At 38.8% G+C, this 13,713-nt stretch overlaps 1 protein-coding gene across 1 annotated transcript; it reads right to left on the bottom strand.

Annotated features, from left to right (window-relative positions):
* Positions 1-9,652: 9,652 nt before the first annotated feature.
* LOC125298737 (acyl-coenzyme A thioesterase 1-like) lies at positions 9,653-13,500 on the bottom strand. The gene is made up of 3 exons (XM_048249537.1): positions 12,935-13,500; positions 11,275-11,477; positions 9,653-10,630 (listed from the first exon to the last, which is right to left on the bottom strand). Exons 1-3 carry the CDS (start codon positions 13,443-13,445, stop codon positions 10,025-10,027), a joined length of 1,320 nt encoding a protein of 439 aa, XP_048105494.1. The 5' UTR covers positions 13,446-13,500; the 3' UTR covers positions 9,653-10,024.
* Between the last annotated feature and the right edge of the window lie 213 nt (positions 13,501-13,713).

The following is a 13,713-nucleotide window of genomic DNA, read 5'->3' as shown; positions in this document are numbered from 1 at the left end:
GTTCAGAACTGCACCAAATTTTATGTGTATGATTGACCTGGCATTCTCTGGGGGTATGCCAAGTTTCGTAGAATTTCATCCATGGGGGGGTTTAAAAAAATGTAGGTTATGTGTACATTTAGTGACTGTACACTCATTGGCCTGTAGATGGCCCGGTGCACACATATACACATGCACACACACACAGGCAGCACATACTATACTATCGGTATTAGAGCGGCCGATACATAATTACAAATTCAGTAGGATTAAAAGAAAGCCAAATATTCATCATATCATCATCATGGCTGCATTTCCAGTATTGGCGATACGTAGTTGTTTGTCCACTAGATGGCGCATCGTTGCAGTGAGACATAATTTTGTTGGAAGTTAAAAGTGGGTTGGAAAAACAATGGACGCTTCCTACAAGGACTGTAGTTTGTCGCAGAGAACGTCAAATAAGGATAGGACGATGTTCACATGAAATGTAATTCCCATTTCTTCTTGAAGCCGAAATAAATCTGAGAATGTTTATCGGACATGCTTGGTTTTTACTGCAGGTATGTTAATCTTATATCAATAAGGACCTAGGTACAATAATGTTACCGTTAGCGTTGGTTGAGTGATGGAGGCCAATTTGATTGATTGCATTTGTAGAAAACTATAAATGCGGTTATACCAAGCAAATTGATAGCAGCACTGTAATTGTATCTTTCGACTGTCATTTGTTGCACGTGCTACAAAAATCATTCTGTGCAATGGAAGATTTACCAACGTTACACGGTCTGATACAGTTTTGCCTATACATCGTGAGACTGAGACGCCTGTTTATTTGTTTTAAGTGTGTGCAGGGTGTGAGAGGGGAATCGATGTGCTTTGATTCCAGCTTGGTAGTTGTAGTCTGTGAGATTAAAAAGCTTGTGTGTGTGAAGTATCCAAACAATGACACCTTCATTTCATTATGGCTGCTTTAACAACACACCTAAGCTACTGTGTAGTGGGTCCCATTTAGTACTTCATTCGCGCTTTCCTTGACTCATGGAGCTGCGTGAATTTTATTACAACTTTTCGCCACGATATGGCAGTTTAAGTCCGCTTGATACTTACTGTAAGACGTAAGCCATTGGTTTCCAAAGGAGATTTTATTTGTGTCGCCAGCATAGCCTATTGACAATTTATGTTGTAGGCTAAATAGGCCTACCTTATAGGCCTACCTGTAGCTTAGGGAAGCTAACAGCTTCCTATTAGGATCTAGTTTGTTAGTTACAGTTTTGTCATAACTCCCTGATGCATTTTTGCATTTAGAATAGCCAGAGCATGGATATCTCAATGGGAAAATTAAACAATATCGGGCGCCTATGGACTAGGCTGGGTGAACCCAGCCTGATCTGCCCGCTATTTATTTTTTGATTTCTTAAAAGATTGAGCTTGGTCTGGTGAAAGCCAGACTAGCCATGGACCTCAGTTACACAATGCAAGGGAACATGAATCAGCCTATATTTGCACGAACAATAACGGACAACAGCTCAACTTTGGCCCGTTAAAATGTGTATGAACAGTCTAGTGACGCATTTCATCAAGGCCCATTTGGGCATGTCAGTTATTTGCACCACTGGTTAGATGTAAAACTACGGAAGCGTATTGCTGCCACACTAAAATCAATAAAAAGGCTCTGTATTATGTAGGCTAATTACGTGAAAAGTTTCTTGTTATAAAAATATATTTTTCACGTTTTAACATTATTTCATGATAATTATATTTTCACGTTATAACGTGAAAATATCATGTTATTTCAAGATAAGATTTTTTCACGTTTTTACAAGATATTGATCACGTTTTTTCATGAAAATATCACGTTATTTCAAAATAACGAAACTAAACGAAACGAGGCCACGAGAGCTCATGGCTGGCATAAATGATAATCGTCTCTGAACTTGCACCCTGAATGCTGTTAGCATTAGGCCTTCACAGTGCTGCTTGATGAGTGTTTGTTTTTGTGCATCTGTGTACAGTATGTGTGTGTGGTCAATTCCTAGCTGACTGAGGAGCAGCGAAGAGGGATGTGTGTGTATCGGCAGAGAGCTACTGAAAAGGAGGCCGATAGAGAGGTTCTGTGCAGGATAGCCTGCTCACACAGCCTGATAGTTCCGCTTTATCTTCTTATCAACACAATAAATAAAACTTTCGCTAACTTGACGCAAGAGGGAGAAAGGGCTTTGATAAATATGCGAATCTTCACGCAATGTGGGTGAATGTATTGAGCGCTCTGGCTCGGTAGCCTGCAGGTCATCGCAGTCAACTCTCCCGATTGCCACTCCTCTAGCCTACACACAGGTGCAGAATATTCTGGACAATGCTTGGGTGTTGGCATAAGCTAGGCCTATAACAATACCATCCACCGTGTTCAATAACGAGAATGTCTTAAACCGAGCTTAAAATAGAATTTGATTGAGTTGTGTAAAAGAGCATATCCTATTCTTGCCTCTCATTTCATTTAGTTTCATTATCTTGAATAACGTGATAATTTCATGTAATAACGTGATGTATATCTTGTAAAAACGTCAAAATATCATATATAACATTTTTCACGTTATGACGTGCTATTGCTGTTTGAATATTTAATTTGCAGTTATAACGTGAAAATATCAGTATCATGAAATAACGTAATCATTTTATGTAATAACGTGATACATATCTTGTTAAAACGTGAAAAAGATATTGTTATAACAAGAAACTTTTCACGTAATTACATAATACTGAGCTTTTTTATTGATTTTAGTGTGGCAGCAATACGCTTCCGTATAAAACAGCATTTCGTTTCAGACTACTGTTACTTAATTTGTGCATTGACAATAATGTTTCAGACTACTGTTACTTCATTTGTGCATTGACAATAAAGTATCACATGAACTAAAGATGACTAAAATCTTATGTAGAAGAAGAAACATTCACAAAAAATCCATCCATCCAAAAATTACCTTTGTTTTTGATAGCTGTTGAAAACGGCATGGAACTGACAGAGATGTTTTTGTTTATTAATTAATAAATAAATAAATAAATAAATAAAAATATAACATATATGCTGATACCTTTTGCTTTTCACAATGTAGCCTACAGGTGTAAGTGACCTTTCATCAATCCAGTTGCAATGGATGAACTGTGATGAACTGCCCTACTTGTGATTGTTTAGAGATTTTAAAGGTTGTGTTGTTCCTCATATAAACGGCATATATTAATCTGTTCAGTGGTCTCCACACAGTATTCAACTAAAAAGAATACGGATTAAGTTGTATTAAGTTTGCAATTTCTGTTTGTTTGTCTGAAACACAATCAAAACTTAACAACTGTATAAAAGTTTTTTCTGAGAGAGATACCAAAAGGGATGCCAGTGAATACTTGTAAATAAAACTGTGTTGAGTGTGAGATGTAATGGGCCTGGTATGGCCTGGTACCTACAAAGGGCGAACTTGGTATAAATATCTATATATATTCTGAAAGTACATGTTATAAGGATTCCATTTCACCCCCCTTTTACATATGCACAACTTATTGTTTTCACAGCCACACAATTTGAAGTTCAACAGTGTATGTCAATGGTAGACATAGTATATGATTCGGTACAGAGTTAGTATGGCCTGGTACCTACAAAGGTCGAATTTGGTATAAACATCTATATATATTCTGAAAGTACATGTTATAAGGATTTCAATTCACCCCCCTTTTACATATGCACAACTTATTGTTGCCACAGCCACACAATTTAAAGTTCAACAGTGTGCCAATGACAGGCCTATAGTATATGACTCTGTACAGAGTTAGTATGGCCTGGTACCTACAAAGGCGAATTTGGTATAAACATCTATATATATTCTGAAAGTACATGTTGTAAGGATTCCATTTCACCCCCCCTTTTAAATATGCACAGCTTTATTTTTTTTTATCAGTCACACAGTTTAATTATTTTGGTGTAGAAAAAATATAGCATTCTAAGGTGTATTTTTGATTTAAATGTCTTATTTAATTATTTTCTAACTTTACTTTCCCTTTGGTAACACAATACAGTTTTAAATGAATATTTTTTAAACATATTCATTAATTTTTCATATTGCTGCACTAACTTTTAACCAGTGTTGTAATGTAACGGAGTACAAATACTTCTTTACTGTACTTAAGTAGAAATTTCACGTATCTGTACTTTACTTCGCTATTTAAATTTATGTCAACTTTCACTTTTACTCCACTACATTTCCTAGATAAAATGTATACTTTTACTCCATTATATTTCCATTAAGCATCTTCGTTACTCGTTACTAAAACTTAAAATTAGAAGAAATGTGTGCGACTGCAATAAGGGAGGTTTGGCGAATCACTGCTCCTAGATTACATTACGCACGCTCCGCGCGGCTCGCCAATGCTGCCTGCGCTGCGGCTCTATTTCAGCGCTTGTTTGTTGCTGAAGGAGGAGGACGCACAACTGAAACCGCCATGGAAGCACGAGCACCTACTGGAGGACCTCCCGTTATCATAGACGACCACCCCAACGATAGTGGTGAACTCGGTGAACAGGGTAGCGGTGAAGATAACGTCATACACCTGTGGCCGTATTTGCAAGAAACGTTTCATTCTGTACATTGGCAGCTTTCTGTGAAGCTAAACACTCCGCTACCTGCCTCAGCGGCCTGTTAAAGGCTATTTAGCATCGCAGGACTTGTCTTCAGTCCAAGAAGAGTAAGACTGAATCAGGCCCGGGGTGGATAATCGGGAGAATTCCCGGTGGGCCGCTTAACTTTTGGGCCTGTCGAGGAAAAAAATATTGACATTTGTCACGTTAGTATATCTTTTCTTAAAATTGTACACGTTCTGCATTCTGTGCATGGCACAAATGCAATGCCTCTGCATGGGTTGTAGCCTACGTGAGGGAGTTCTCCCCTCCCAAAAAGAGTTGGTTGGGTCCATATAGCCCGTCTTTTCCAAAAAGTTTTCTCAGATACGGATAGCCGAGCTGGTCCTACAGTAAACACAAGCGTCAGGAAGGATGGATGGTAGAAAGAGGCCAGGAGAGACTGAGCAGCAGATCAACCAGTCGACCACTGAAAATGATGAGCCCGAAATTAGTGATGAGGAGGCCATGACTACAGGGACAAGTAGAGAGGATAAATTAAAGTTATTTAATGTAAGAAAGAGTAATTACCCTACATGATAAACCTATATGCCTTGTTTGCTCAGAAGAGGGTGTAGTAAAGGAGTAGGCTAAATCACCAAACAACAATATAGCCTACCCATGCAAAAGAACATGTAGCCTAAACATTAGTTCAATATGCCTCTTTGTGGAAGCGTGGGATAGGCTACATTTCAAAGGCTTTCTTTCTATCTGTTTTTGTTAACTTGTGGAATAGCCTAGTGGAATATTTTTTGTTAACTTCTCAGTTGAAGTGAATTATTATATAACCTTTACACATTTGTTGAACCATGGTACTAATAAAAACTACAGGATAGTAAGAGCTGAAATGTTGCTTCATTTATCCAATTTCCTAGCCTGACGAGCCAGACCCACATTAAAATGTAGGGTCTGGGCACTCACCGTTCGCAGTGCTCAGTCCGAGGGGCGGGATAATCAGTTGTCTTTCAAATTCCCTCTGCACGCAATAGCGGCAGCGCTATGAGTCCCATGCGTTTCCCACCAGCGGAGCTAGTTGGCTAGTTCAAACGTTTGCCAACTTAAAAAAACTTAACTCGTGTCACACTGTTCGCCAACAGCAACATTCATCTTATTATGACCGCCGCGCAGCGAAGCGGCGGTCATATAGGTTTAGTCAGATTTTTTTTTTTTTTTTTTTTTTTTTTTTTTTTTTTTTTCAAAATTTCCGTCAATGATTCCTGGGACACTGAAAGACCGGGGTAGACAAAACTTGGTGGGCATGTAACCCCATATGGATAGCATGGAACCATCGTTTTCGTTTTGATCTGTAGCCCCATCGCTGGACTGCACCCCGAAAGGAGGGTGGGGCAGACACAGTTTTCTGTGAATATCTCGAGAACCGTAAGGTTTAGGAGGACCATTATTTTTTTGTATGTTGATCTCAAGGGGCCATGTCAACGCATTCCATAACCACTCATTTCATGTATAGCGCCACCTAGTTAAACACAAAAAGTAAAAATGAGGTGGTGTAATTGAAGGTATCTGTGACCTAACATAGTCAAAACTGCACGAAATTGGAAGTGTAGGATCATTATGACACCCTCTGTATGCACGCCAAGTTTTGTGGAATTCCGTTCATGGGGGCCACACAATAAATTAATTTATGTTACTATACACCAACTGGCCTGTAGGTGGCCGGAGACAGTTTTCTGTGAATATCTCGAGAACCGTAGGGCCTAGGAGGTCCACCTTTTTTTGTATGTTGGTCTTAAGGGGCATGTCAACCCATCCCATTACCACTTATTTCATGTATAGCGCCACCTAGTTAAAAAATTAAAAAGCATAAAATTAGGTGTTTTCATCTCAATATCTCTGGCTGACAAGGTCAAAACTGCACAAAATTAAAAGTGTAGGATCATTATGACACCCTCTGAATGCATGCCAAGTTTGTGTACTTTCGTTCATGGGGGCCTTACAATAAAATAATTTATGTGTACATTTAGTGGCGATACACCAACAAGGATTCCCGACACTGAAAGACCGGGGTACACAAAACTTGGTGAGCATGTACCCCATATGGATAGCATGGAACCGTCATTTTTTCGTTTTCATCTGCAGCCCCCGCTGGACTGGACCCCCCGAAAGGAGGGTAGGGCAGACACAGTTCTCTGTGAATCTTTTATGGTATGTTGGTCTCAAGGGCCCACATAAACCTGGCTCATAATCACTCATTTGTGATTTGCCCCGGTAAAAATGAAAATCAGTAGGATTAAAGAAAGCCAAAATAAATATTCATCATCATCATCATGGCTGCATTTTCAGTATTGGCGAGAAGTAGTCGTTTGTCCACTAGATGGCGCATCGTTGCAGTGAGACGTAATTTTGTTGGAAGTTAAAAGGGGTTGGAAAAACAATGGACGCCTTCATACAAGGACTGTAATTTACATCGCAGCGAACATCTAATAAGGATAGGGCGATGTTCACATGAAGTGTAATTCCCATTTCTTCTTGAAGCGAAATAAATCTGAGGATGTTTATCGGACATGCTTGGTTTTACTGCAGGTAATGCGTTAATCTTGTAATATCAATAAGGACCTAGGTAATGTTACCGTTAAGCGTTGGTTGAGTGATGGAGGCATTTGATTTATTGCATTTGTAGAAAACTATAAATGCGGTTATACCAAGCAAATGTATAGCAGCACTGTTTGTATCTTTCGACTGTCATTTATTGCACGTGCTACAAAATCATTCTGTGCAATGGAAGATTTACCAACGCTATACACCGGTCTGATGCAGTTTTGCCTATACATGCGGAGACTGAGACGCCTGTTTATTTTGTTTTAAGTGCGTGCAGGGTGTGAGGGGGGAATCGATGTGCTTTGATTACAGCTTGGTAGTTGTAGTCTGTGAAATTAAAAAGCACGCGTGTGTGAAGTATCCAAACAATGACACCTTCATTTCATTATGGCTGTTTTAGCAAAACACCTTAAGCTACTGTGTAGTAGGTCCCATTTAGAAGTGGCTACTTCATTTTATGCTTTCATTGACTCATGGAGCTGCGTGAATGTTATTACAACTTTTTCGCCAATGATATGACAGTTTAAGTCCGCTTTGATACTGTAAGGCGTAAGCCATTGGTTTCAAAGGAGATTTTATTTGTGTCGCCAGCATAGCCTATTGACAATTTATGTTGTCAATAGGCCTACCTTATAATCCTACCTGTAGCTTAGGGAAGCTAACAACTTTCTATTAGGATCTAGTTCGTTAGTTACCGTTTTGTCATAACTCCCTGATGCATTTTTGCATTTAGAATAGCCAGAGCTGTATATCTCAATCGAAAAATTAAACAATATCGGGTGCCTATGGACTAGGCTGGGTGAACCCAGCCTGATCTGCCCGCTATTTATTTTTGATTTCTTAAAAGATTGAGCTTGGTCTGATGAAAGCCAGACTAGCCATGGACCTCAGTTAAACAATGCAAGGGAACATGAATCAGCCTATATTTGCACTAACAATAACGGACAAAAGCTCTTCAACGTTGGCCCGTTAAAATGTGTATGAACAGTCTAGCGGCGCATTTCATCAAGGCCCATTTGGACATGTCAGTTATTTGCACCACTGGTTAGATGTAAAACAGCACTTCGTTTCAGACTAGGCTACTGTTACTTAATTTGTGCATTAACAATAACGTTTCAGACTACTGTTACTTAATTTGTGCATTGACAATAAAGTATTACATGAACTAAAGATGACTAAAATCTTATGTAGAAGAAGAAACATTCACAAAAAATCCATCCATCCAAAATGACCTTTGTTTTTGATAGCTGTTGAAAACGGCATGGAACTGACAGAGATGTTTTTGTTTATAAATACATAAAAATAAATAAATAAATAACATTATGCTGATACCTTTTGCTTTTCCCAAATACAATGTAGCCTACAGGTGTAAGTGACCTTTCATCAATCCAGTTGCAATGGATGAACTGTGATGAACTGCCCTACTTGTGATTGTTTAGAGATTTTAAAGGTTTTATAACAATTCTACATCTTCTTTGGCTATTCTACAATCTATTCACCTTTTCAGCACCAGTAGGGTACTTTCTGTGCAGCCGCACACACACACTCAGGCATGCCAAACAAGCATACACAAAAGTTTCAAGAGTGGGGATGGAGTAAAATATGGAGACAAATTGAAGTGTGATTTATTTTGAACGGATGTACAGGACTGGCCCGGTCATATTTTTGTACCGCTATGCGGTACATCTAGTTTGTTTTCAAGTAGCAGGGAATTCAAGCCAAACCGTTGCAACTCTGCCATCAATCATTATGTTAAGCCCACCTAACGAATCTATACACGATTTCATTGGCCTGATTGAGTTTCGATTTCTGGAGCTCACAAGCCAACGGAGAGTTGCTAGACTAGCCCTGGCAGCAATTGTAATTTGTTGTCCCTAGGGGCGCGTCTAGATTTCTAGGCTACCAATTTCCACCACTATGGAAAACGTGGGCCGGTCTTGGGCCTGAAACTCCTGGGCACTGAATTCTGGCAACTTTGAACCAGCTTCTTTTGAAGATGAACAGACACCTTTTCAGTTTCAACTAATGACTGGCATATTAGTAGCTGCTGGACATAGGTGGCCTGTGTGTGAGAGTGAGATGGTGACCTGGGGAGTAAGCCCTAGAAATGCCCATACCACATGAACAAAATGTTCTCCCTACCAGCAGGTCATTTTTTTTTTTTAAATAAATAAGTTATTTATTTTTCATTTTTACCTGAAGTTCATACAAAAGTGAAATTTATGTTTCTGTTTTTTTCTTTGAAAGAAGATATGGGAACCCTGAATATGCTTTATGCTTTACTATAAGAAAGCCAAAATAAAGTTCACAATAAAAGTTCAAAATAAAACCGCTTGCTTTTTACTTTTTACTTCAAATACTTAAGTACATTACATATCAGAAAATTACTTTTGATACTTAAGTACAGTACATATCAGATACTTTTAAGACTTTTACTTAAGTAATGTTCTAAAAGGTAACTTTCACTTCTACCAAAGTCTTTTTCTAGTACGATACTTGTACTTTTACTCAAGTATTGCTTTCTAGTACTTTATACAACACTGCTTGTAACACTGTACCTTGATTGTTTTAACAACAACACATTACATTTATATAGCGCTTTTCACAAGTGAAGCACTTCACAGTGAAGGGGGAACCTCAGTAACCACCACCATTTTGTTTTAAGTCACCTTGGATAAAAGTCTCAGTTAAATGACTAAATGTAAATGTCAATGTAAGTATGTCACATACACTCAAATGTATGACACTCAAATGAATCCATACAGTCATGTGCAATTACCAAGCCTTTACCAAGCCAAACAACATTTACTATACACACTATAAAACACACTACAGCATGGCTTTCCATTCGGAATGATCATTATTTAAATGCCTTCTGAAAAACTGCTGGACCCTCTTCCATAGATCAACCTGGGCCTCAGCATGAGCCTTGGGTTCCCCTCCAAATGCCACCACAGCGCCTGCTGCTGGATGGAAACTGGAGGGGCAGTGGGGCATGTAGGGAACATCCAGGAAGTGACCTGCCTTCGGGTACCGCACCAGCTCATAGTTGTCTTTCCCGTGGTCCCGGAGTCGTTGAGCAGCCTGTTCACTGAATAAAAGACTGTTCCAGTTCCTGTCGTCTTCAGCGGCCACAAACAGGAAGTGGCAGCTGGCACGCTCAATGGGAATCACAGAGTTCTGGTTCTCTTCCAGCATAGGATCTGGAAGGCCGTCCCTTACATCCAGAAGTCCATCCTTTCTGAGGATTATTTTGCCCGTGTCGATGTTGAGAGGGGGGATCACCGTGCCTTTGTAATGGATGGGAAAGGCAGTGGCAGCATTACATCCATTGATGGAAACAGTTGCAGAGATCCCAGGAAGCAATGCTGACATTGCAAGTGCTAGATCCCCACCCTTGGAGATGGAGAGGATCCCTATGCCTGGTCCCTTTACCTGAGAATTTTTTTTTATTAAAGAAATGATTGAGAGAAATTACATGCAGTTGAAATGAAGAACATTGTTATGCCATTGATAGAAATCTTCTGCAAAACAAAAACATTTTGACTGTTAGAACCATTTCTGTGCAATAATTGAATATGTTTATGAAAAATATATTTTGCAGAAATGTAAGTTCATTTTCTAATATGTACGGAAGTTTTTGTAGGCTTGTTTAGAGATAGAAAAAATAACATGAATATGTAAGCGGCTAAATATTTAAATAGTTTGTATGATACAGAAGCCCTGGACCATAGAGCATCACAGTCTTTTGACCATCACATTTCATTTTAAAATGTATTTGAATTTAAGTTTTAAATTGTATCATCTCAGTTGACATTATATAAAGAATCAGAATCAGAAATATTGGATTTAAGACTTTATTTTTTGATTTGTGTTACATGTGAAAGAAGTTTGAGGTCCTAAGCTAGTGAGTCAGCTTGTTGCACTCACATTGACCTTTAACACTGTATTATCTGGAAAAGCTTTAGATTTATATTTTTGTTCACTTTCTTTCAATGTCTTTGGAAAAATGCACACTGTGATAAACAAGAACGTTGTTAAATGAAAAATGTTAGATTCAGTATCCTTCCGACACTAACCTTGGGGTGAGCCCGCAAGAATGCCACGGCTTCCTCCAAGTACTCCAAGTCAAGCTTCCTCAAAACTTTGGGCAAATCCTGATAACCCTGATATGCCAAAGCCATGACCACATAACCTTTATTGGCTAATAGGCTTGCTCGTAATTCTGTCAAAGCACCACCTATGTGGGGTATGTCCAGAATGGCAGGGAACGGACCAGGTCCTGTGAAAAGAAAGACTTGTCAGTTAGGCTAAATCATGCACAAGGCGCTGGTCTTAATATACGAGATTCTGTAAAAATAGGAAATAACATGAATTCAACAGCTTTTGACAATTTTTGGATGAAATATTCCTGCCTGATATACAACCCGAAAAAGTTGGGACGCTTTGTAAAATGTGAATAAAAAAAGAATGCTATGATTTACAAATCATGTCAACCCAATATTTATTTGAGAATAGTTCAAAGGCAACATATCTGTTGAAGGAGAGAAATTGTATTGATTTTTGGGGAAAATATGTTCATTTTTAATTAAATGCCAGCAACATGTCTTAAAAAAGTTGGGACAGGGGCATTTTTACCACTGTGTTCAACAATTCTATGAATGTTTAGGAACTGAGACCAGACCAATTGCTAGAGTTTTGAGAATGAAATGTGGTCCCATTCCTGCCCGGTATAGGATCAACAATCTGGGGACTTTTTAAATCATGTTTTATATTCCATCATACACCCATAAACAGGTCTGGACTGCAGACAGGACATTTTAGCACTCGGGCTACTTTAAATATGTGCAGAATTATGTTAATTTTTTTTTTTATTATTATTATTATTATTATTATTTTCTTCAAATATTCAAAGTCTTCCCTGAAAAGACGTTGTCTGGATGACAGTATACAGTCTGTTCCTTAAAACCTGTGTTCATCATTCAGAATTGCAAAATGCTCATGCCATAGGCTCTAATGCACCTCCACACCATCATGGATGCTGGGTTTTGAAATAAGCATTATAACAAGTTGGATAGTTGAATAGTCCCTTTCCTCTTTAGCCCTGATAGGACTCTATGATTTCCAAAAGGAATTGCACATGTTGATTGGTCTAACCACAGGTCCCTTTTCCACTTTACATCAGTCCATTTTAAATGAGCTCAGGCTCAGATAAGATGGTAGCATTTCTGTATCCTGTCTAAATAAAATGTATTCCAGTGTTTTCCATACATTGACTTATTTGTGGCGGCCCACCACAATATCAACATTGACCACCACACAATGATTTTCCTGGTTGTACTAAATTGTGCTTAAATCTGGTTAGAATCATTACTGGTTAACCATATCTGGTTAGAATCAAAACTGATTTGTTTTGTTTGATTGACCAGAAGGCTAACTTGACCCCTTTCCTAGGAATTCCTAGGAAAGTCCCACTGTTCCGTTTGGTTAGCTGTTGGAATTTGACACATTTCAGTTTTTCCTGAAACCTCAATGGTGTTTATGGTATTTACTGTTCTTACAATCTGTTAAAGTCATTCTGCGCTAAAACGCCTATTAATAAGCATTTCTAGAAAACATGTTAAGTAGCCTAGGCTATGCTATGCTATGGAAGCCCTTAGAAAAATGTAATGTTTGAACTTCTGGTAGACCTAATTTGCATATGACATTGCTGCAAGAGAAAAAATCCTTCAGACTGACCAGGTGGCACAAACAGTGAACCTCTTATATTGCCACCTTCCAAGGGAAAGTTTTGCACACCATCAGCCATGAATCGCCTCTCAAGGGTTTCTTGGGCAACAACCTGTCCATCGCATATCACCTCAATGTCAACTGACAGTGGCGCTGACACATCCCTCTTGGTTAGCCTACTGTGTGGAACAAGTGGTCGCATCAAAGAAAACAACCCCATAGAATCAATTCCACTGTAGCTCCCACCCATCGATGGACATCTACCCAAGTCGATGTGTCCGTTTTTGTCAGAACAAAAAGTGGCAAATGCTTCGAAGGAAACGCCTTTGCTGTCTGTAAGTTTGGATCGCAACTCCACAGATTGCTCAGGGGGGAGTCCGGTGACTTCCATTTGAACAGGCTCGTCAAAATAACTGCATGGCCAAGGTGAAAGTTGTAGGGACACCTTTGAGTCCTCACTTAGCTTCGCAGCCAAACATTTCCTATATGCTGCCCGACAACTCCTGTTCAAAAAAGCCATTTTCTTATTTCCCCACTTCCTTCTTCTTGTTGTTTTTATTGCAGTGACAGTAAAGAAAATTCCAATATGGCCGCCATTCGCGAATCCTTCAAAATAAAAGTCAGAACATATTCATTAATTTTTCAATGAAAAAAGTAATGAATATGTTTTAAAAATATTAATTTAAAACTGTATTGTGTTACTAAAGGGAAAGTAAAGTTAGAAAATAATTAAATAAGACATTTAAATCAAAAATACACCAGAATGCTATATTGTTTCTACACCAATA

The sequence above is a fragment of the Alosa alosa genome, chromosome 8, assembly GCF_017589495.1.
Source record: "Alosa alosa isolate M-15738 ecotype Scorff River chromosome 8, AALO_Geno_1.1, whole genome shotgun sequence".
In the NCBI taxonomy this organism is placed as follows: domain Eukaryota; kingdom Metazoa; phylum Chordata; class Actinopteri; order Clupeiformes; family Clupeidae; genus Alosa; species Alosa alosa.
Note: the sequence above shows the minus strand (reverse complement) of the source record. Positions and strands in the feature narration are given on the sequence as shown.

What these genes read in the sequence shown, in the direction of transcription:
- LOC125298737 (XM_048249537.1), bottom strand. Translation starts at nt 13,445, where the DNA reads ATGGCTTTTTTGAACAGGAGTTGTCGGGCAGCATATAGGAAATGTTTG. An exon ending in TTCACTGTTTGTGCCACCTG is followed by an intron (nt 11,478 to 12,934) that starts GTCAGTCTGAAG and finishes TTCTTTTCACAG; the next exon opens with GACCTGGTCCGTTCCCTGCC. An exon ending in TCTTGCGGGCTCACCCCAAG is followed by an intron (nt 10,631 to 11,274) that starts GTTAGTGTCGGA and finishes AAAAATTCTCAG; the next exon opens with GTAAAGGGACCAGGCATAGG.